Source organism: Phocoena sinus, chromosome 20 (genome assembly GCF_008692025.1).
Source record: "Phocoena sinus isolate mPhoSin1 chromosome 20, mPhoSin1.pri, whole genome shotgun sequence".
Classification (NCBI taxonomy): Eukaryota; Metazoa; Chordata; class Mammalia; order Artiodactyla; family Phocoenidae; genus Phocoena; species Phocoena sinus.
In genome coordinates, this window is record NC_045782.1 from 40,659,557 (window position 1) to 40,679,107 (window position 19,551).

The following is a 19,551-nucleotide window of genomic DNA, read 5'->3' on the forward strand; positions in this document are numbered from 1 at the left end:
ATCAAGAGGCTGATCTGTCAGCCTCCAAATCAACAGCAGAGGAATTCAAGCAGGAGAGTCTTGGGCTGGGGGAGGAAGGCGTGTACCGATTAGCCAGCTGTGTGTGCAAACATAGGGGCCCGCTTCAGCACCAACCAGGGATGCCTGGCTCCCCGGAGCAGGGGTTGTCCCTAGCCTTCTCTCCAAGAGATCTCGAAATATTTTTGGAGGGTAGCTGTACTGGAGGAGAAAGGTCTGGTCTGGAAGGAATCCTGGCCCGGGATATTACATATCCATCTTCACAGAAGTAAAGGAGGGACCCTGGACGCACCGCCGACCCTCAGGTTAGTCTGTCCGATGACCCGGAACAGCAGCTGGAGCCGCCTCTACGCCCTCTGCCCACGTGCCGGCAATAGCAGCCACGTGGGGCTCTGCGGAAACGCCTTCGAAAAGATTTGTCCCCTGCGCTGCCCAGTAGAGAGGGAGGCCCGGGAAGAGCGCAGGAGGAGGAAACGGTACCGGCAGGAGGCCTGGCTCGCGCGAGCCTGAGGCGGCAGGGGGCGGGGCCTCGGATCCGAAGGGTGGGCTTTGGAGGGCCGTGAGGAGCTGCTTCCCGGTCGCCAGGACTCCTCGGCTTCCGCCTTAGCTCAAACCGTGGCCGGGCCGACCCCGGGGTCGCCATGGAGTCCACGCTGGGCGCGGGCATCGCGATGGCCGAGGCGCTGCAGAACCAGCTGCCCTGGTTGGAGAACGTGTGGCTCTGGGTCACCTTTCTGGGCGACCCCAAGAGCCTCTTTCTGTTCTACTTTCCCGTGGCCTACTACGCCTCTCGCCGGGTGGGCATCGCAGTGCTCTGGATCAGCCTCATCACCGAGTGGCTCAACCTCGTCTTCAAGTGGTGAGACAGCGAAGCCCTCCCGCGTCCTGGTCCCCCACCCCCAAAGGCCCTGAGCCCTGTGCAGTCCTTGATCTCTCTCGTCAGCTGCCTCAAAGGCCTGGCTTCCCCCCCCACCCCCCCGACAGTGAACCCATGGCCTTAAGACCTCCCACCCCTACCCCGTGGCCACTGACTTTTCCCCTATGAGCATCTTTGTGCATCTTGGACCTCAGAGTCCCCATCCTAATCATTAAACTGGTGTTTAACGGGCCTGATCAGAGAAATCACCTAAGGGGGCGTATTTAAAATGCAAATACCCCATTCCACCTCAGACAGACAGATTTTGAAACTCCAGGGGAGGGGCTGGGAATCTGTATTTTAACAGGCATCTGTGGTGACTTAAGTAGCAGAAAGTCCTGCTTCTCAACTCCCTCTTTGATTCATTTATTCATTCGTTTATTTGACATAGTTTTTAAGAAGCATGCTTTGTGCCAGGCTTCACACTAGTGGCTAAGGACAGAAAAGGCTTGCGGATTAAGGTGTGGTCCCCCAGACCATGGCCAGCAGCATAAGGAGCGTTTGAAAACTTGCTAGAAATGCAGAATCTCAGGCCCCACGCCAGAGCCACTGAATCAGAATCTGCATTTAGCAAGGACCCCAGGCGATTTGTGTGCACAGGAAATTTCAAAAAGCACTGGGCTAAAGCATTGCCTTCCAGGGAACACTTTCTCTTCTCCCTTTTCCCCTTCATTCACTAGTAGGCTCTGCACACAGACTTAGAAGCCAGGAACCCCAGGCAAGTGGGTGGGGCCCTTGGGGTGTATCTCTTTGTGCCACCTGTTCTCTCTTGGGTGCAGAAGGGAGCTATACTTCCCGCTGGGCATGCAGCTGCACCTCCCCTCACCCCTCACCACTGTCTCTGTTGCCAGATTGCCAGCCTGGGGGAGGGAAGGGAGGTTCATAGGAGACACTTGAATGGATGGGCTGGAATGACTTGCTGAAAAACAAAATACCTTCCCTTCCACTCTTCTCAGCCAGGGCTTCATCCCTGCTGTAAACGGAAAGCAATTGTCTGATCATTTCCTTCCTACTGAATTGCTCTTTGCTTTGTGCTCTCCTTCCTCAGAGTCTGTATAAGCCTTCCTCTCTAGTCCTGTTCCCCTAAGACCACCCCCTTGGGTAGACACTCTTAATGCCCCCCACATGGCAGAGCCCCTATTCATTTCCTAAGTATGTGTTGAGCATCTGGTGCATGATCCAGGCTCACTCTTTGGCAGGGAGAGGCAAATCCCTTCCGCACCTCCCTCCCCAGCACTTGGCTTCCTGCCAGCATCTCTTCTGCTCTCCCACCTTTTCTCTTTCTGGCCACAGCAGCCTCTGCAGTGTGTTTTCCAGGGTCCAGCGAAGCACCTGGCTAAGCCAGTGGATTTTGAAATTTTTTGTCTTCCTCATTCTCTCTCAGCCTCCTTGTCCATTCCCCACTCCCATTTTCAAAGACCAGAGGCTTACCTAAGTAACTCAGGCTGGAATTTGGGAAACGGAGAGAGGAGAAGCAGGAGGGTCAGTGAGGGTCTGGGGAGGGAGGGCGAGGGGCAGGTCCTGGGCTCTCTATAGATGGCAAGAGCAGAGCTGGCCCTGTAGCGGGAGGGCTAAGGATGGGACTTCTGAGCATCTCAGAGCACACACACGCACACACCACAATCTCTTGCCTCCTTATCACTTTAAAAAAAATAGCATGCTTTCTCCTGTTCCAAGGTAAAAAACCCTGGCAAGGCAATGGCACAGAATTGGACACCCTTTCTGACTCCAGCCTGTAAGCCCTCCAGAGTGCTCCAGGTGCCCTTCTGCCTCAGCCCCCGTTCCCCTGGCTGTGTGTGCGTGTAATGGCATCTTGCATCTGTTCTCTTCTAGGTTTCTGTTTGGAGATAGGCCCTTTTGGTGGGTCCATGAGTCTGGGTACTACAGCCAGGCTCCAGCCCAGGTTCACCAGTTCCCCTCTTCTTGTGAAACTGGTCCAGGTGAGAAGCCTCAAACTTCCCTCTCCCAATGTGGTTAGGGTTCAGTGAGTGTTTGGTCGTACTTTTCAGCTGGGGCAACCTAATCAGAGGCCCAGCCTCTCAGTTACTGGGCCAGAGAACAAAGAAACCCAGGGAAGACCATGTTGAATTATAGGAGAAGAGCACCCGTGCCGCTTCAGGGCAGAGGGAGCTAAGGGTCAGTGCTGGAGGAAGGCTCTCCCCTCGGCCACGGGGAGGCAGCTGGGTTGAGCAGTCACCAGGGGCACCTGGGTTCCACCAGCATCCTCTCACCACAAGCTTCTGAATCCCCTGGCAGGCAGCCCTTCCGGACACTGTATGATCACAGGAGCAGCCCTTTGGCCCATAATGACGGCCATCTCTTCCCAAGTGGCCACTCGGACCCACAGGTACACCTTGGCATTGCCCACCAACGGGGGCAGAGGTTATGGTACCCTGGACCCAAAAGACCCAGCAGCAGGGCAGCCTGGGAGCTGGAGTTCTGCTGACGCCGGGGCATCTGGTCAAACTGTGAGGTGCCTGGGTGCTGAGGGAAGCTGTGCGTGGACACCTCCTGAACCATTTGCCTCTCTTCTTTTTAGCCGCTGGGTGAGGGTGATACCTAGCTTGGCTTATTGCACCTTCCTGCTGGTGGTCGGCTTGTCCCGGGTCTTCCTCTTAGCACATTTCCCTCACCAGGTGTTGGTTGGCCTAATAACTGGTGAGCAACTGGGGCAACAGGGTGGACCCAGAGGGTGCCGTTGGCAGTGGGAGGACCAGTGTATGATCTTCCCATTGTACAGCCAACCCCAAGGGCCCCCTTCTCCTGCCAAACTACCCTGCGGCTCGGGGTGGGGGTCATATCCCCAAACTCCTTGAAGCTGCTGTCACCCCACTTCCCTAGGTGCTGTCCTGGGCTGGCTGATGACCCCCCGGGTGCCCACGGAGCGGGAGCTAAGCTTCTACGGGTTGACCTCACTGGCCCTCTTGCTGGGTGCCAGCCTCATCTATTGGACCCTCTTTACACTGGGCCTGGATCTTTCTTGGTAAGTCCTGCTTTGAAGCTTGGGCAAGTTGGGGTCTGTCCTGCCTCACCTATACCTGGCCTGGTGGGTCTCTGGTTGGTTGTAGCTAAAACGGGACACATTAGCTGTTCACAAACATTGAGTCTCCTGGGGTCACGGCAGAACATGGCGGTAGGCCCCAAAGGGGTGGAGAGCCATCAGCCCTCTAGGACCCAGGGGAATCTCTCTCCTGGCAAAGACTCTCGCTCCCCACAGGTCCATCAACCTAGCCTCTAAGTGGTGTGAACGGCCTGAGTGGGTACACTTGGACAGCCGGCCCTTTGCCTCTCTGAGCCGTGACTCAGGGGCCGCCCTGGGTCTGGGCATCGCCCTTCACTCCCCCTGCTATGCCCAGGTGCGGCGGGCATACCTGGGACATGGCCAGAAGCTAGCCTGCCTTGTGTTGGCCATGGGGCTGCTGGGCCCCCTGGACTGGCTGGGCTACCCCCCTCAGATCAGCCTTTTCTACATCTTCAATTTCCTCAAGCACACCCTCTGGCCATGCCTGGTCCTGGCCCTCGTGCCCTGGTTGGTGCACACATTCAGTGCCCAGGAAGCACCACCCATCCGCTCTTCCTGACCCTAGGTGCCTCCTACTGCCACTTTCCCTCTCACAAAGCCCACACACTCCGTGACCTCCACACTCCGGGGAGGCAGCCCCGTCCCCTTCCAGCCCCCAACAGGCCCTGCTCATGGTGAATTTTCTACTTCTCCCACCACCTGGTCTCAGCCCCAAAGAAGGGCCTTCTCTCTCCCAGGAAGGCTGGTCCTCCTCCTGCCTTCCCTCCCATGTCCCCAAAGGGCAAAGGCAACAGTGAGACCAGTGGGTTCCTGTAACACTGTGAGGGGCTCAGAGCAGCCCCAATAAAGCCCTTCCACACCTCTGGACTCCTCTCTTGACTCTGTGCACATCTCCACTGGACTTGCCCGTGTGGCTGCAAGGCCACCTGTTCTGCACCCGCTTCAACCCTGTGCCCCCAGAGACTGAGAGTCAAAAGGAACAGGGAGACCTTCAGCCCGGGCCCTCTCCCCACCATCACCACGTAGGCCACACAGAGGTTCCAGGAGATGCTGTGGCTACGTTCAGTGAAACCTTGTTCTTAACCCACAGGACAGAGATCCCACTCCCTCCCACCCCAGCCTCTTGTTTCCTAAATTGGCTAGTCCAGGGGCTGGAGAAAGGTAGTTTTTTTTTGGCCAGGAGGGGGAATGAGACCCTCAACTCCATTTGAGAGCCCAGAGAACAGAGACATTGGCCCCAGAAGGCACTGCCAGAAACAAGTTTATTTACACAAGGACACACAGTGTAACAGGTTACACAATACTTAACTGAAATCCATGTCCAAGGAGACAAAGCAAGGAGTGGGTTTACATGAGAACCAGACCGGCCGTGGGGAGAGGGAGGGTAAGCGGCCCGGAGCTGGGGCTCAGCATGGGGAGGCCTGGTACCCTGGGCCCAGCCCCATCCCCATCCCCCAGGAGGATCTGGAACACACTAACAACACACAAGACACAAGCGCACAATGAACCAATGGTGGTGGGACTCCTGCCCCTCCCCTGGCTCCCTCAACCCTGCTCAGGCCCCTATTAGGATAATAAATATGTAAACAGATTGGTGGAGCCCTGGGGACGGGAGGAAAGAAAGTATATGCGGTGTTGGGGAGAAGGAGGGAGTAAGACTCAGCCCCCTAGGAGCTGCTTCCCATCTTTGGTTTCCCACAGGCTGGAGAGCATTCGCTAGAAGCCTTGTGGGCTCCTAGCCCTGGAAACAAGAAGGCTAGCAGGGCTTCTGGGAAAGAGAAAGGGCAGTGCCCAGCCCCATCCTGGTCTTAGTTCCCTTGGGCTGGTGGCCCACAAAGGAAGCCCAGGAGGAAGACAAGCTACAGCTGAGGGCAGACTCCTGGGTTCTGGCCCTGCTCCTTCTAGAACTCCCACTCACCATCCCCAGGCTTCAAAGCCAAAGGCCCCAGGAGAGAGGTGGGCCACTGACCCTTCTGCTTGCAGCGTGCTGGATGGCTGGGGAAATCTGGTCCTGAACAGCAGGGGGGCTCTCACCAGCCTGGAGCCCCCCTGCAGGGACCACCTTCTCCCCGCTCCCCAGACTGTGCCAGCAGAGGGGCAGGGAGGCCGACAGAGTAAGATGGAGAGCAGGCCCGGTTCTGCGCCTCCTCTTGGCCCCTCAGAACCCAGGAGTGCAGCTCCAAACCTCCCCCCCACGCTTTCACCCTCTCCAGCCCCTGAGAAGGGGAAATAGGCCCTGAGGAGGGGAAGGCAAGACAGCCCTGCCCGCGGACCTCAGGCCCACTCAGGCCCACATCCGACAGCACAAAGCTTCCCTTCGGTGCTGAGGCCAGGAGAAAGGAGGAGGAGAGAGGGGTCTGTGTGGAGATGGTGAGGACACTGGGGGAAAAGAGTGAGAATCGCAGGGCCGGAGCCCACCTCCCCTCCACTCTACATCTTAAGACTGTAGAGGGACCCTCCGGATCCTCCCCTGGGGCTGGAGAGGGGAGGAGGGTGAAATTAAGGCATTTCCCCCTAAGTCAGCTGAAGCCAAGGCACCAAACTTACTGTTCCCTCCTCACTCAGGGGGACCCCAGAACCGGAAGGTGCTATCTGGGCCCCAGGCCCACCTTGAGCTGGCCCAAGCTCCAAGGGGGACAAAGACAGAATGCAGGAAGTGGGTGTGGGATACAATGTGAGGGAAGGGCTGGAAAGGGTACCCCTGGCCCTACAGAGGGCGCAAACTTCTAGAGCTGAGACATGGGCCACGGGGGGCGGGGGAAAGGGGGGGCCTGAGGCAGCTAAGAGGAGCAGAAGGGGCGAGGCTGAGAGACCCACACAGCAGACGTTGTTGAATGTGTGACTTTTTGTTTTTTAATAGAAAAAATAAACAAAATCACAATGAAGAAGCCCAGAGGAGTGGGGGCCAGGGCGTCACAGGGCAGGTTCCTGCTCCATGGGCTCCTCTGCTGGCCTGTGGGCACAAGCACAGGGAAGGGCACTGAAGCACTGTGGGATGGGGGGGAGCAGTCTGGGCGAGGGCAAGGAGGTGGGGGGCACCTCACCTGGGGCTGTGCTCCCGGCCTGCAGCAGCCTGGGCCTGCTCGGCCCCCACCGACAGCAAGGCCATGGCACTCACAGTCTCGGCCTCCTCTGTCTCACCGGCCTGGGCCTCCCGCAGGGAACGGCCTAGACCAGCAGCGAACCTCTGCACACAGCTCCAGTGTTTGCCTGTGGATGAGGGATGGGCCGGGGGTCAGGGAGAGCCAGAAACCCCCAAACGTACGGACACCCCCAGCCCTAGCCCTGGCGTCACACAAGCTCCGCCCCCTTGGCAAGCTGGGCCCTGAGTCCCTCTGCCTGTGCCCACGCACTCTGGATCTCGATGACTTTCTCTAGCGTGGCCACTGCGTTGACGTTGGGCTTTTGTTGCAAGACTGCCTCGTCCAAGGGCTGCAGCTGGCAGGGGAAAGAAGAGAAGGCTTAGAGTGGCTGCCCCTCTAACCATCCCGCCGTTCAGCCCCATGACAGGGGCAAGCATAGCCTTTCTGGGGAAACCTCTATTTAGAAAGCCTTCCCTGGTCACCACCTGTCCTCAGGAATCAGGAAAACCTCACCAAGGGCCCTCGGTGCTGCCTGACCCAGGAGAGGGACCCTCCCTCGCTGGCCCCTTCCCCCTGGCCTACTGGCCCACCTCCCCCAGTCCCGCTGTGCACCCCTCACCTCCACGCTGAGCAGAGCGGAGACACACGCCTCAGAGGCATCACAGATGGCGGTCAAGTCATGGCCTCCCTCGAGGGCCAGCACCACCCGGCCCCCTGCCAGCGTCATCAGCTGCCTGGTCAAGTGGCCAAAACCTTTAGGGATGGGTGAAGGGAGGAAGAGGAAATGGTTAAAGAAAAAACTCAATTCAAGAAAAAGTCCGAAAGGAGAGAAAAAGAAACGAGAGATGGGACAAACAGCACAAAAGAAGATGGTGGATTTAAACCCAAATCGATATCCATAATAAAATTCAGTGTCAATGGACTAAATGCTCCATAAAACACAAAACCTAAGAGGCTAAAAAGATCCAATTACGCGTCTCCTAAGGAGCACCATGAAAAAACACCACTGAAACATGAGGGATCAGCGAGCTCCATCCCTACAACTCCTGGAGGAGATGCTCCCCCCACCACCTGCTTGCCCCTCAAGGCCAGGGTTGGCAGAGGGAGAGTGGGAGGATGCTGCCAGGATGATTCCAAGTCTTAGACCTGCCTTCAACCCTCCTCCCAACCTCCCACTCGACCCCATATTCACTGCTCCATAGCCTCCCTCGATCCCCCCACAGGCTCACATCTGGCGGTGACAGAGTAGCCACCCAGCGGAGACAGGTGTCCCTCGACAGCATCAAACCCGGCGGAGACCAGGACCACGTCAGGTGAGAACTCGTGGGCAATGGGCATCACCACTGTCCTGCAAAGGGAGGGCCCAAGCTGACCCTGGCAGGTGGCTCAGCCAGGCCTCCCCAGGCTCTGCACCCCCCACAGAGCCGACCCCCTCCACCCATGCGGAACTGAGTGTCTTCTGTCCCTCCCATGGCAGGGCCAGGGGGTTCCCACCCCTCCCTCGGCTCTTCTCAGTCCCCACCTGAAGGCCGTTAGGTACTCCACGTCTCCGATGGGGGGATCCACACCTCCCGTCCATGCCACGTTCACATTGTACCCCACGCCCGGCCCTCCGCCAACCTGGCAGTATGGTTGGGGAGGGGTTACTCTCACTGCCTGGGGATCCCAGACGTTGCCCCGCCCTCAGCCCTGCCTCCAGCCCTCACTCCACTGACCTCTGTTCTGCATGGAGGGGCAGTTGGCTGGCGTGGTCCTCCCACTAGGAGCCCAGACTCCCCAGGTACCAGCACCACCACGGGCCTCCATGGCTCCCCGCCAGGTCCCATTCTGCTATCTCCCCGAGGGCCCCACGTTTGAGCCCAGGAGCTGTACCTCTTCAGGAGCCCCAGAGCCCGGAAAGAAGTTCCCATTGTCATAGCGATGCAGGGAGATGTAGAGCACGGAGGGGTCGTTGTAGAATGCTTGCTGGGTGCCATTGCCGTGGTGAATGTCCTAGTGGGAAGGGGTGGGAGCATCAGGGAAGAGGCCCAGGGTCTGACCCAAAGGTCAAAATTCTCCTTGGCCCACCCCGACCCTGTGGTGGACTCTGGGGGTGCAGCCCACCACTAGCTACAGGGCATCTGTGTTCTGTCCGCCACGGAATCACCCCACGCTTTTCTAACCAGGGTCTGCGGGCCGGGACATGGCACTGCACAGAGGAGACACAAAGCCAGGGGACGAATGTGGTAGATCTCCCTGCGAGCCCACTCCGCTCAGGAGTGTGGAGGGAAACAGTACGGCTAGTCAGGAATTGAAAGCAGACAGATGCATTCTGAAGGAGAACCCAACGTCATGAACTTTGAAGCCCAAGGTGGGCTTCGAAGAGATTAGATCCCTCCTTGCTGAGGCTGGCTCCTCACAGGGAGCGGTAGGGGCCTTTCCCTCTGCTGTGAGAGGCAGAGGCGGAGAAGCACAGCGTGGCAGCAGGAGCAGAAATGCCGGGGCCCACAGGCCTGATCCGAAACCCAGTACCCAACATCCCAAGCTAAGTAACCTTGGTTGGGTAAGTCCCCCAACAGCCCAGTGTCTCTGTTTATCGAAATGGACATCCTACTACTTAGGAAGCAAGGCGGCCATGAAGCAGCACCACGTGTCTGGCACACAGTCAGCCCCCAGTCAACAGGGACTCCAGCAACGGCAGGAGCTGTCTCTACCACTCAAGGCAGGAAATCTCCTCGGCTGCTCAAGGCTGCGGGCCGGGGGCCAAGGTGGACCAGGGGCTAAAAGCATTTCGAGTCTCCACTAGTGAGGAGGGGGGCCCCATGGGACTGTGAAGGCTGGGCTAACAGCCCCAGCACGGGCACCTGAGGACGAGGGCGTGGGGCTGGGGTGGAGGCTTCCTGAAGGCTGACCCTGGTCCCCCCAGCCGACTGCCTACCCAGTCCACGATGAGAACCTTGCCCACATTCAGCTTCTGCTGCAGGAGTTTGGTTGTGATGGCTACAGAGTTGAAAAAGCAGAATCCCCTGCGGGGGTGAGCGGAGAAGAGGGCAGGTCGTCAGCCTTAGTGGATGTTTGCTCACAGATACACGCGCATCAGCTCTGCTGAGAGGGAGATGGTGTGAAGGCAGTGGGTCTGGGGCAGGGCTGCGGTGGCACTCACATGGCTGTGGATTCCTCCGCGTGGTGTCCTGGGGGCCGGATGATGGCAAAACCATTCTGGAGAGGTACAGACGGAGGCACAGAAACAAGAGGCAGACAGGTGGGCAAGGTGGCCACGAAGTGGGTGGACACAGAAGGAGAGAAACATAAGCCAGGACGAGAACATACGTCATAAGCATCAATCCCACAACCTTTAGGAACGCCAGCCGAGGGCCACGTGAGACCCATGACAGCACAGACCTTAGTGCCTCTGGGTCACTCCCTCTTTACCCCTCACCCCCCAGCTGGCCTGGAGCTGGCACCTCCTCCCCACATCTGCACCTGAAGGTTGAGATTACAGAGGATGGTGCCTTACTGACAGGAAAGCCACAGCTGCCCCCATCACCCGCTCCTGAGGCAACAGGACCAAGGCCCCACACACACTCACCTTGAGCTCCCCCGTCGCCACCTTGAAAGCCAGCTCCACCAGGCAGCCCACCGCCATGCGCACGGCACTGGAGGAGTGCATCTCATTCCACACCGTGTCACTGTCTACCTGCGGGGGCAGGAGAGCAGGCTTCAGCGTGCCCCCTGCAGGGGGAGGGCGAGAATGGGGGTGCAGCTGTGGTGGGCAGGAAGGGAGGGGCTGGAGCTGGGAGCACCACCCACCCATCCCCACTGGCAGGTGCCCTACTCACCCCGATGCCCCCACAAGGCAGCATGGCGTACATCTTCTGGCTGATGGGGCCTGCAGGGAAGAGGAACAGAGCTACTCTGGAAGTTGCCTCGACTGCCGAAGCCGCAGGTTGGGGTGTGCAGAGGGCAGTAAACTCAGCCACAGAAGAAGAAGGCCAGGCCCCAGCACACGACAGGCCTCTGCAGCCCATGCCAGCTGGGAGATGTCTATCCCCCGTCCCGGGGGGGGGCAATCCTACCTCTGGGGCAAATGGCAGGGAGAAAAAGGGGCCTGACAGGTTAGGGAGAAGGGCAAAGCCCATCACCAGGCCTGACCCGTCACCTCCCATCCTCCTGCACACATCCCACCAGCATGTTGTAGTCTGTGTGAATGGCGCCCTCTGGAGGCGTGCAGTGTAGCAACTGCGCCCGCGGGAACCCACCCGCCTACCCCAGTCCCACCGGGGCAGAAGACCTGGCCTGGCCCACGCCCCCCCATCGGCCGGCCAGCTCACCGAGCAGCTTCTTGCTGTCCAGCTTCTGTCGGTTGAGGGGACTGGTCCCGTAGAGCAGGGTGTGGTATTCGGAGTGCACCGTCTGGATCTCGTCCAGCGTGGCTTTGCGACCCCGGATCCGCTGCCAGGGGAGAGCAGGAAGAGAGGCCGGTGAGAGGGATGGCACCGCAGGCTCAGCTCCCCCGAGGTCCAGCCCCTCTCTCTGCCCCACAGCCTGGGGCACATGGAGCCACTTTCTAGCCTCGGGAGATCAAAGGTTGTTGAGAAAGTATGCCCTGGTCCCCCAGGGACCCCAGTCCAGGACCCTCCCCCATTCAGCTGGAGATCATGGGGGAACCAGGCTACAAGGGATAGAACTGGCAGGTGCCTGGGGGGCCTGGCCCTGAAGTCAGGGGTTGAAGAGAGAATGAGGAAGAGACCCAGACAGAGGCTTCCCCGACAGGGGCAACACAAAGGCTTTCGCTGGGTTTGAGGTGGAAGCTGGAAGGAGGGGCTCCCTTACCTCACACTTGCTGAGCAGGCCTGTCTCCTGCAGCCGAGACCAGATGCTCTGGATCCGGCCAGCGTGCTCGGGGTGCACGTGTGTGTTGCCACACATGCACTGGTGCTTCAGCATGAACGTGTCATAGACCACACCTGGGCCAGAGACACACCTGTCAGCCAGCACTGCTCTGGGCCGTGTGACAGCCTGGCCCCCGCCATCCTCAGCAGAGCTCACTGAGCTTTTCCCCAGTCCACCCTGGTCCCAGCACCTCCTCACAGGCACCCCAGCTGCCCTCCCACACACCTGCCCCTCTTCTTTTCATGAAATTCCTTTCCCCCATCACCACCTATCAAAAGCCTCCCTGCTCCTCAAGGCTCCAGCAGGCCGCCCTTGACACCCCCATCGGTTTTGACCTCATGGCACATCCTCCTTTCCCCCTCCTGTCACAGCCCCTGTGTGCTGCCCCTCTACCCCCCAACACACCCCACTGGTGAGTCGGGACCGTCCTCAAGCATCTGTGCCCCCTCAGAGCCCAGCACAGAGCAGTTTCACATGGAAGAGCCTTCTGGAATGGACTGAGGCCTCACATTTAACCTCACAGGGCAGAGAGGGAGCTAGAACAGCAGGACCAAGCTGAGACAGCGGGCTCCCTCCACCTAGGCCTCCAGGGCTTGTGTGGCGAGGGCACAAAACTGGTGGTCCCTCAGCAGTGGTGGGGTGGGCCCCTGAAAGAAGACGCTGCCCCAGTGGGCAGGGACACTCACCGCCCTCCCACCGAGGCAGAGGCTGCCACCACTACCACAAGGTGGCTGTGGTGCAGAGGGAGGGGGTCAAGGCCTGTCTTCCCTCCCTTCGGGGTGCTCTGAGGGGCCCTGGCCATCTCTCCAGGGCAGGGGCTGTATCTTATCTCTTCACGATGCCCAAGGCTGGATGCCATGCACAGGCCCCTGGCAGACGATGTGAGGACAGCTCGTGCGGGCGCGGGGCTCACCTGTGGTGAAGAGGTGCTTGGTGGGCTGGTCCGGGGGGCTCCTCATGCCCCCAGGGGCAGCCGGCGAGGACTGGGTGCGGCCCAGGGCCTGATGAGGCACAGTGGCCAGGCTGAGGGGCGCCTGGTACACCTGCAGAGGCTGCAGCTGCTGGGCGTCTGCAAACACCTGGGAAGGAGGAGAGTGGGAGGGAGCCTGGGTGAGGCTTAGTCTGAAATGGAAGTGAGGTCAGGTGGCCTCCCAGGGGGTGGGGGGCCTGAATCCAGCCCTTCTCTTCTGTATTGCCTCCTCCCCCCACCCTCCTCCCTCCAGGGACAGGAGACACTCCAGCCTTAGCCATCTTCATCTCCATCTCCGAGGAGATGGGGAGAGATGGGCGGGGGTGGGGGGGGGGGGTGGGGGTGGGGGGACGTGATGAGTCATGCTACCGGAGTAGCATTGAGGTAAGAGGCTGGGAGGGACGGGGGTGTGAGAGGGGGTGGGATGAGTCAGGCCCGGAGGGCTCAGCTGTGTCCGCAATGAATGGAGTGCATGCTAGGCACCAGGGCAGACTGTAGTAACAGCGGGGGCGTGTGTGTACACACGCACGCAGAGACCGACGCACAACCGGCCCTACGCAGGCAGAAACGCAGATATACACAGACCACGTGCATGTGCACACGTGCGCGCGCGCACACACACACACACACACTGAAGCAGACAGGCGGGGGCAGTCACAGACGCAGGGAGGGGCTGGCAGACGGGGCACAGACAGCTCTGAGACTGACACAAGCAGCTCCCTCCGTTCCACAGCCCCTTGTCTCTTTCCTGCTCCCCTTTCACTCTTAAAAAGTTGTTCCTGCACAGCCTGGAAACTGCAGACTGGGGAGAGGGAAAGGTGGAAAGATAGCGGGGAGGACGCAGGGGTGGTGATCGAGATCGAGGGCTGGGGCAGAGGGGGCACCTTTTTGTAACCAGCGCTGGACTCCTCCAAGTCGGGCCCCTCCTCAGCACCACTCTCGCCCTCCTCATCCTTGACCTGGATGCAGTCCTCCTCCTCCTCCTCCTCCTCCTCCTCCTCCTCTCCCTCCTCCTCCTCCTCCTCCTCCTCCTCCTCTTCCTCCTCCTCCAGGTCTTCCTGTGTGCTCTCACTCTCCGTGGAGCCTTCTCGGGGTATGGCCAGGGCCCCCTCCCCCAGGAAGGCCTCCTGCTGCTCTGTCAGCTCCTCCTCTGTCTCCTCGGGGTGGGTGGTGGGCTGCCGTGGCAGCTCCCCAGTCTTGGTGAGGATCTAGGAGCAGAGCAAGGAGGCGCGTCAGCTGGGAGGGGGCGCGGCTATGCAGCCTGTGGCCCAGGAGGTTCTATCCTTCCCTCCTCTCTCCCCGGCAGACAGCGGCCCAGCCCATACAGACCTTTGATGTGAATTAGAAAAAGGCAAGGCGGCTCCTCTGATGCAGCCTGGGGAGTGGCCTGGGTGTCAGCCCCCTGCCAGCCCGGCACCCTCTGTGTCCTGACCCCAGCACGGCCCCGGATGTTTGCTTCTCCCGGCTCACCTTGCCCAGCTGCAGCTGCTGCTGCTTCTGCTTCTCTAGGAACTGCTGGTGCTGCTGCTGCATGACCAGCTGCTGCAGGGCCTGGGGGCTCTGGGGCAGCGGCGAGGACTGAGTGCGGCTCAGGGGCCGGTGCCGAGGGAGCTTGCCCACCGTCCGCATGCTGGTGGCCACGCGCTCACCCGTCACCAGCGGGGACTGCCCGTGGAGCGGCACTGTGGAGGTGGTGCGGGGAGGGAAGTAACCATCACTGTCAGGGCACCAGACTCCCACTCCCATCCCGAGACTCTCCCGCTTCTGGAGCAGCGCCGCCTCCATACTCAGGAGAAACCCGCGAGGGGCCTGGAGCACCCTGCCCCCAAACCTGAACCCCGTTCCTCCTCCTCCCCACAACTGAACAGTCTCGCAGCTCAGAGCCACCACCTCTGGCAAAACGTCCTGGATTCACTTACGAGCACGTATAGTCTCGGGCCCTCCGTGTGCATGAACAATGACTAGTTCTCCCCAGCTGCAAGACCTCCCTGATCATGGACGTGGATCCCACCCAGCTGGGAAGCCTGGAGGCCAGGGTCACGTGTCTTTTAAGCAGAACCTCTTCTGATGCCACCAGCTACTTATGGGCTGACTGTCCAAAGCCGCGCTGTCCAATCCCATAGCTGCCAGACACACGTGACCACTGAGCACTTGAAACATGGCCTGTCTCAACTGAGATGTACTCTAAGTGTGAAATACGCACCAGATTTCAAAGATGGTATGAAACAAAGTAAAATATTTCATTGCTAACTCTTCATATTCATTTTATGTTCAGATGATAGTGTCCTAGACATACTGAGTTAAGTATATGTCATTAAAACTAATTTCACCTGTTCCTTTTTACATTTTGTAACGTGGCCACTAGAACACTTTAAAGTACACATATGGCTTGTATTATATCTCTACTGGACAGCACTGCTCTGGAATGTGAGCTCCATGACGACGGCAGAGTTCGGGAACAGTGCCTGGCCGGCTGTAGGTACTCAATAACGTCTGTAGAATATGGAAGAAATCAATGATGCCGTGGAGGGGAGCTGTGACAGGGCTGGTGAGGATCCCTGGCTACTTCTCCCTGGCAGTTGGTCCTTCCCTGAGCCCTCAGAATGGGGTGGGGGGGGGCTGACACCCCCTCCTCGGACAGCTGCCCGCCCACTCACCAGCGATGAGGGCAGTCTGCTGCCGGGCCTGCTCCAGCAGTAGCACGTGCTGCAGCAGGGAGGCGTGCCCGTGGGGGCTGGTGTCGCCCTCCAGTGCCACGCCCAGCAGGCAGCCGGGGATAGAGGATGTGCTCATGAACTTGCCCGTCAGGGCACCACCCTGCCGCAGGGACTGGAGGGCCTGCCTCTCGGCCTCCTGCTGCGTCGAAAGCTTCGGGGAGGCCTGGGGAGAGGAGATGGAGATGAGGGAGGGGTTTATACTGTCCCCAGTCATGCCGACTTTGGACCAGCATCCCTCACCTACCCTCTGCCCACCCCCAGCTCTGGGGGAGGGCCATCTGATCTCCATCAGGACCCTGGGAGGACAACAGCCCCAGCCGGGGACATCCAGGACCGAAGACCTCAACACCAGAGGGAGGACAGGGTATGTGCCCCGTACTTACGGTGAGGTGCGAGTTGGTGACAGTGACCGTGGCCTGCAGCCCTAGGGAGATGTTGGGCAGAGAGGGAGACGTGTAGAGGCTGAACTGGTTGGGGGAGCTGTCCAGAGGGAGGGCCCGGTGCTGGGGGAGCATCTGGGGAGCAGTTGGGAGAGACAAGCATGAGAGCAGGCAAAGGGGGGCCACCTGGGGCCAAGGCTGAGGGCTCTGAATGGCGCCCCGCTTCCTGCACCAAGCCCCACCTTGGGGGGACTGAGAGATAAGAGCCATCCAGAGGCCCGTGGGACAGATCCCACTTCGGGGCAATAGGTCCCTCTAGCCTGTCCACGCAGGCAGAGGGTCCCTGCTGGGCACGCTCAGCCAGACAGACCGGACGGGACAGAAAGCAGCGCTGGCCCACCCGCCCAGCCCTTGGCAGGCCTGTACCTCGGTGGGGATGTTGGGGACTGAGCCAGTAAAGCCATTCTCGGCGATGGTGCTGTGGGAGCTGTTAGGAGAGCTGGGGCCGGAGCCTGGCGCGCTGTTGCACACGGCTGCCGCTATGGGAGAAGTGGCTGTCACCTGGGCCTGCTCGGAGCCACCCCCCGCTCCCCGGCCCTCAGAGCAGGGACAGGAGAGGAGCCCTTACCTCCAGGCCCGGCACCTGTGATCTCAACAGCTCTCTTCTTAAAGGTGCTAATGACAGTCCCGTCCTTGCGACGCAGGAGGGGGCTGCTTCTCCGCTCGGCCACCTTCTGCTTTAGCCTCGAACGTACTTTTAAGTTGGGTTCGGAGGCTGGGGAGAAGGCAGCCGGGGCTCAGACACACGCACACAAACGAACACACCTGCGGCCTAGCCTGGCCCCTCCACATTCCCACCTCTGCCCACCCCACCCACCCATACCCTGGGAGGCCAGGTTGTACTCACTCACCTGTTTTGCGGAGGGGGAAGTCATCGCGGCTGTCGTAGGGACCAAGCAAAGGCAGTTTGTAGGAGGGAGGCGTCCCAGGGGGGCCGCTCTGGGGAGGGGAACTCTGGTCCAAAGAAGCATGGTGGGCTCCCCTGCAGGGTGGAGGGAGGGGATGGAAACAGATGTAGGTTATCACCCAGGCAGCTGGACCGGCCACCAAGCAATCTACATTTATGAAACATCCACTGCATATGGGGATAGGAAATGGATCCTGGGGAGGGCAGCGAGGAGACAAACAGGGGTGGGAGTCTCGTCTCCTAGGAGAGATTACAGGGCCCCTATATGGCTTCAGGCCAGGAGCCCCTTGCCATCCTGCAGCCAAGCAGCCCCTGAGCAGGACACCTGTGCAACCCATGCCTGCCAAGGGCCATTACCAGCATTTGGGATGCTGTGGGAGGGAATGGTTGAGGCCGCCTGGTGTGGGCTCCTTTGACTTCGACAGGAGGAATTCCTGGAGCCTCAGCTTCACCTCAGTGCTGGCGATGGCACCTGCAGGACAGGGCACAGCTGACCCGGGAGCTTGGAGCCAGGTCCCCACAGCTGGGAGGCGTGGGGCGGGGCAGGAGTCCCAGCTGGCCCCGGGCGGCCCCAGGCCTTACTCTCTTTGCTCTTCTCCTTGTTTCGCAGGATGAGCAGCTGCTGCTCCAGCCGCTGCTTCTCCAGCTCCTCCTGCCGTTGCTGCTCCCGCTGCCGCTGCTGCTCCAGCTCCTGCTGCCTCTTGGCTGCCAGCATCTCCTGCTGCTGCTGCAGGGGCGCAGGGGGAGCGAGGCTGGGTGAGCCGGGTCCGGGCGGGGGTCAGAGGTCTGGGTGGCCCCCCACCCCCGCGCCCTCCCTCGCTCACCTTGAGGTGCTTCTGCAGCTGGACCTCATGCTGCCGGGTCAGGTGGTCGTGCTGTTTCTGGAACTCAGCGAACAGGAGCTGCTTCTGCAGCTGCTGCTGCTGCTTGAGCGCCAGGAGCTCCTGTTGTAGCTGCTGCTCCCGCAGCGCGGGGTCCACGGGGCCTGCCAGCGCACCCCGCAGCTCCACGGGGCTGGGGCTGCCTCCTCCCCCGCCCCCCATGGAGCTGGGCATGGCTCCTGGCAGCACCGGCTTCACCTCCACTGCGGGGAGAAGAGACAGGAAGGGGTCAGTGGGCCATCCCAGACCCCACCGGGCCCTGGCTGCTATGCCTGGGGCCCAGAAAGCTACCAGGCAGGACTACTAGAGCCAAAGAGAATGGGGGAGGGGGGAGTCAAATCCCTCTGCTCTGTGGATACAACCTTCTGCCTTCATTAAATGAGATCGAAGCCATGAACTTCACTAAGAAAACGTGCAGGGCTTCCCTGGTGGCGCAGTGGTTAAGAATCCACCTGCCGATGCAGGGCACACGGGTTCGAGCCCTGGTCCGGGAAAATCCCACATGCCGCAGAGCAACTAAGCCCGTGCGCCACAACTACTGAAGCCCGCGCGCCTAGAGCCTGTGCTCCGCAACAAGAGAAGCCACCGCAATGAGAAGCCCACGCACTGCAATGAAGAGTAGCCCCTGCTCACCGCAACTAGAGAAAGCTCGCATGCAGCAACGAAGACCCAACACAGCCAATATTAAATAAATCAATCTATTAAAAAAAGAAAAAAGAGAGAAAACATGCATAAGCAAAGCAGGGTACCTGGAAGATCACGAGTGTTCAACGAAGAATATCGTCATTGATAGTTAAGGCCACTGGGCATTTTCTGTGAGTTACTTTAGTGATAAGGAAACTGAGGTTTAGAGAGGTGTAAGTAACACGACCAAAGACATACAGCCAGGTGATCAAGGAACCAAGATGTGATTCCAAACCCTATACTTTTTTTGTTTGTTTGTTTGTCTGCGGTACGCGGGCATCTCACTATTGTGGCGTCTCCCGTTGCGGAGCACAGGCTCCGGACGCGCAGGCTCAGCAGCCATGGCTCACGGGCCCAGCCGCTCCGCGGCATGTGGGATCTTCCCGGACCGGAGCACAAACCCGTGTCCCCCGCGTCGGCAGGCAGACTCCCAACCACAGCGCCACCAGGGAAGCCCCAAATCCTATACTTTTAACCACCGTCCTTCCTGTGCCTCCTCCCCCACCTCTCAACACCACACAATCCCTGCCAAGAGGCCTATATACTACAGGAGAAACCGAGGCACAGACGTTAGTTCTAGAACTAACGTGGCTAGCAGCCAGGGACCTCTCTAAGCCCAGGAGAGGGCTGTGGAGACCCTCTGGGCATCCCTATTCGTTCCCCTTTTCTCTGCCCCACACTCAGCTAGGGCAGATGGGGCGGGCAGGAGAGGCTATGGGAATACGGGGTGGGGTGGGAGCAGGAGGCCGCAGGAAAAGGGGGGGTGCAGGGCTGCACCAAACCAGGGACAGGAGGGGGCTGGGAGTCAGACTCGCTTCCTTTGCTGGATTATCTCCTTTCAACAGTTTTATTGTAATTACCCTGAAAATGCCGCTATATATAGAGTGAGCCAAACAGCAGCTGTGCCTGGGGGGAGGGGGGAAAGAGAGAGAGAATGGGCGGGCAGGCGCAGGGAGGAGGTGGGAGGAGGAGACAGGAAAGGAAAGGGAATCAGACAGGAAGAAGGGTAATGGCAGGGGGGGCTGGCTGGAGCCAAGGCAG

General features: G+C 59.7%; 2 protein-coding genes across 10 annotated transcripts in view; one reads left to right on the top strand and one right to left on the bottom strand.

Annotated features, from left to right (window-relative positions):
- The first annotated feature begins 431 nt into the window (after positions 1-431).
- Positions 432-4,823, top strand: G6PC3 (glucose-6-phosphatase catalytic subunit 3). 2 transcript variants are annotated; one of them, XM_032617978.1, is made up of 6 exons: positions 454-877; positions 2,768-2,874; positions 3,191-3,281; positions 3,474-3,592; positions 3,776-3,917; positions 4,152-4,823. In XM_032617978.1, the coding sequence occupies exons 1-6, from the start codon at positions 660-662 to the stop codon at positions 4,513-4,515; spliced, it is 1,041 nt and encodes a 346-aa protein (XP_032473869.1). In that variant the 5' UTR covers positions 454-659; the 3' UTR covers positions 4,516-4,823. The 2 variants fall into 2 exon arrangements, with proteins under 2 accessions (XP_032473870.1, XP_032473869.1); XM_032617979.1 differs by lacking the exon at positions 3,474-3,592 and having other exon boundaries at positions 432-877; positions 4,152-4,817.
- A 1,963-nt stretch (positions 4,824-6,786) lies between these two features.
- Positions 6,787-19,551, bottom strand: part of HDAC5 (histone deacetylase 5) — a 34,885-nt gene continuing 22,120 nt past the window's right edge. For 4 of the 8 annotated variants that reach the window (XM_032616386.1, XM_032616383.1, XM_032616382.1 and 1 more), the window contains 24 exons: positions 17,770-18,029; positions 17,528-17,672; positions 17,303-17,417; positions 16,890-17,020; positions 16,607-16,753; positions 16,405-16,517; positions 15,982-16,113; positions 15,539-15,761; positions 14,352-14,563; positions 13,766-14,089; positions 12,825-12,990; positions 11,852-11,985; positions 11,350-11,470; positions 10,858-10,928; positions 10,608-10,715; positions 10,182-10,237; positions 9,957-10,044; positions 8,912-9,031; positions 8,562-8,659; positions 8,269-8,387; positions 7,659-7,792; positions 7,310-7,394; positions 7,001-7,166; positions 6,806-6,909 (listed from right to left, as the gene is read on the bottom strand). In XM_032616386.1, coding sequence (XP_032472277.1) covers positions 6,870-6,909; positions 7,001-7,166; positions 7,310-7,394; positions 7,659-7,792; positions 8,269-8,387; positions 8,562-8,659; positions 8,912-9,031; positions 9,957-10,044; positions 10,182-10,237; positions 10,608-10,715; positions 10,858-10,928; positions 11,350-11,470; positions 11,852-11,985; positions 12,825-12,990; positions 13,766-14,089; positions 14,352-14,563; positions 15,539-15,761; positions 15,982-16,113; positions 16,405-16,517; positions 16,607-16,753; positions 16,890-17,020; positions 17,303-17,417; positions 17,528-17,672; positions 17,770-18,029 — 3,308 coding nt within the window. In that variant the 3' untranslated portion in view covers positions 6,806-6,869. Of the gene's footprint in view, positions 6,910-7,000; positions 7,167-7,309; positions 7,395-7,658; positions 7,793-8,268; positions 8,388-8,561; positions 8,660-8,911; positions 9,032-9,956; positions 10,045-10,181; positions 10,238-10,607; positions 10,716-10,857; positions 10,929-11,349; positions 11,471-11,851; positions 11,986-12,824; positions 12,991-13,765; positions 14,090-14,351; positions 14,564-15,538; positions 15,762-15,981; positions 16,114-16,404; positions 16,518-16,606; positions 16,754-16,889; positions 17,418-17,527; positions 17,673-17,769; positions 18,030-19,551 lie in introns of all 8 variants that reach the window. The other 4 variants (XM_032616384.1, XM_032616381.1, XM_032616388.1 and 1 more) reach the window with 3 other exon arrangements.

Bases quoted from the DNA above. Each gene is read 5' to 3' on its own strand.
- G6PC3 (XM_032617978.1), top strand. From the start codon at position 660: ATGGAGTCCACGCTGGGCGCGGGCATCGCGATGGCCGAGGCGCTGCAG. The intron at 3,282-3,473 runs GTACACCTTGGC...TCTTCTTTTTAG, and splicing joins GTGGCCACTCGGACCCACAG to CCGCTGGGTGAGGGTGATAC. The intron at 3,918-4,151 runs GTAAGTCCTGCT...CGCTCCCCACAG, and splicing joins CTGGGCCTGGATCTTTCTTG to GTCCATCAACCTAGCCTCTA.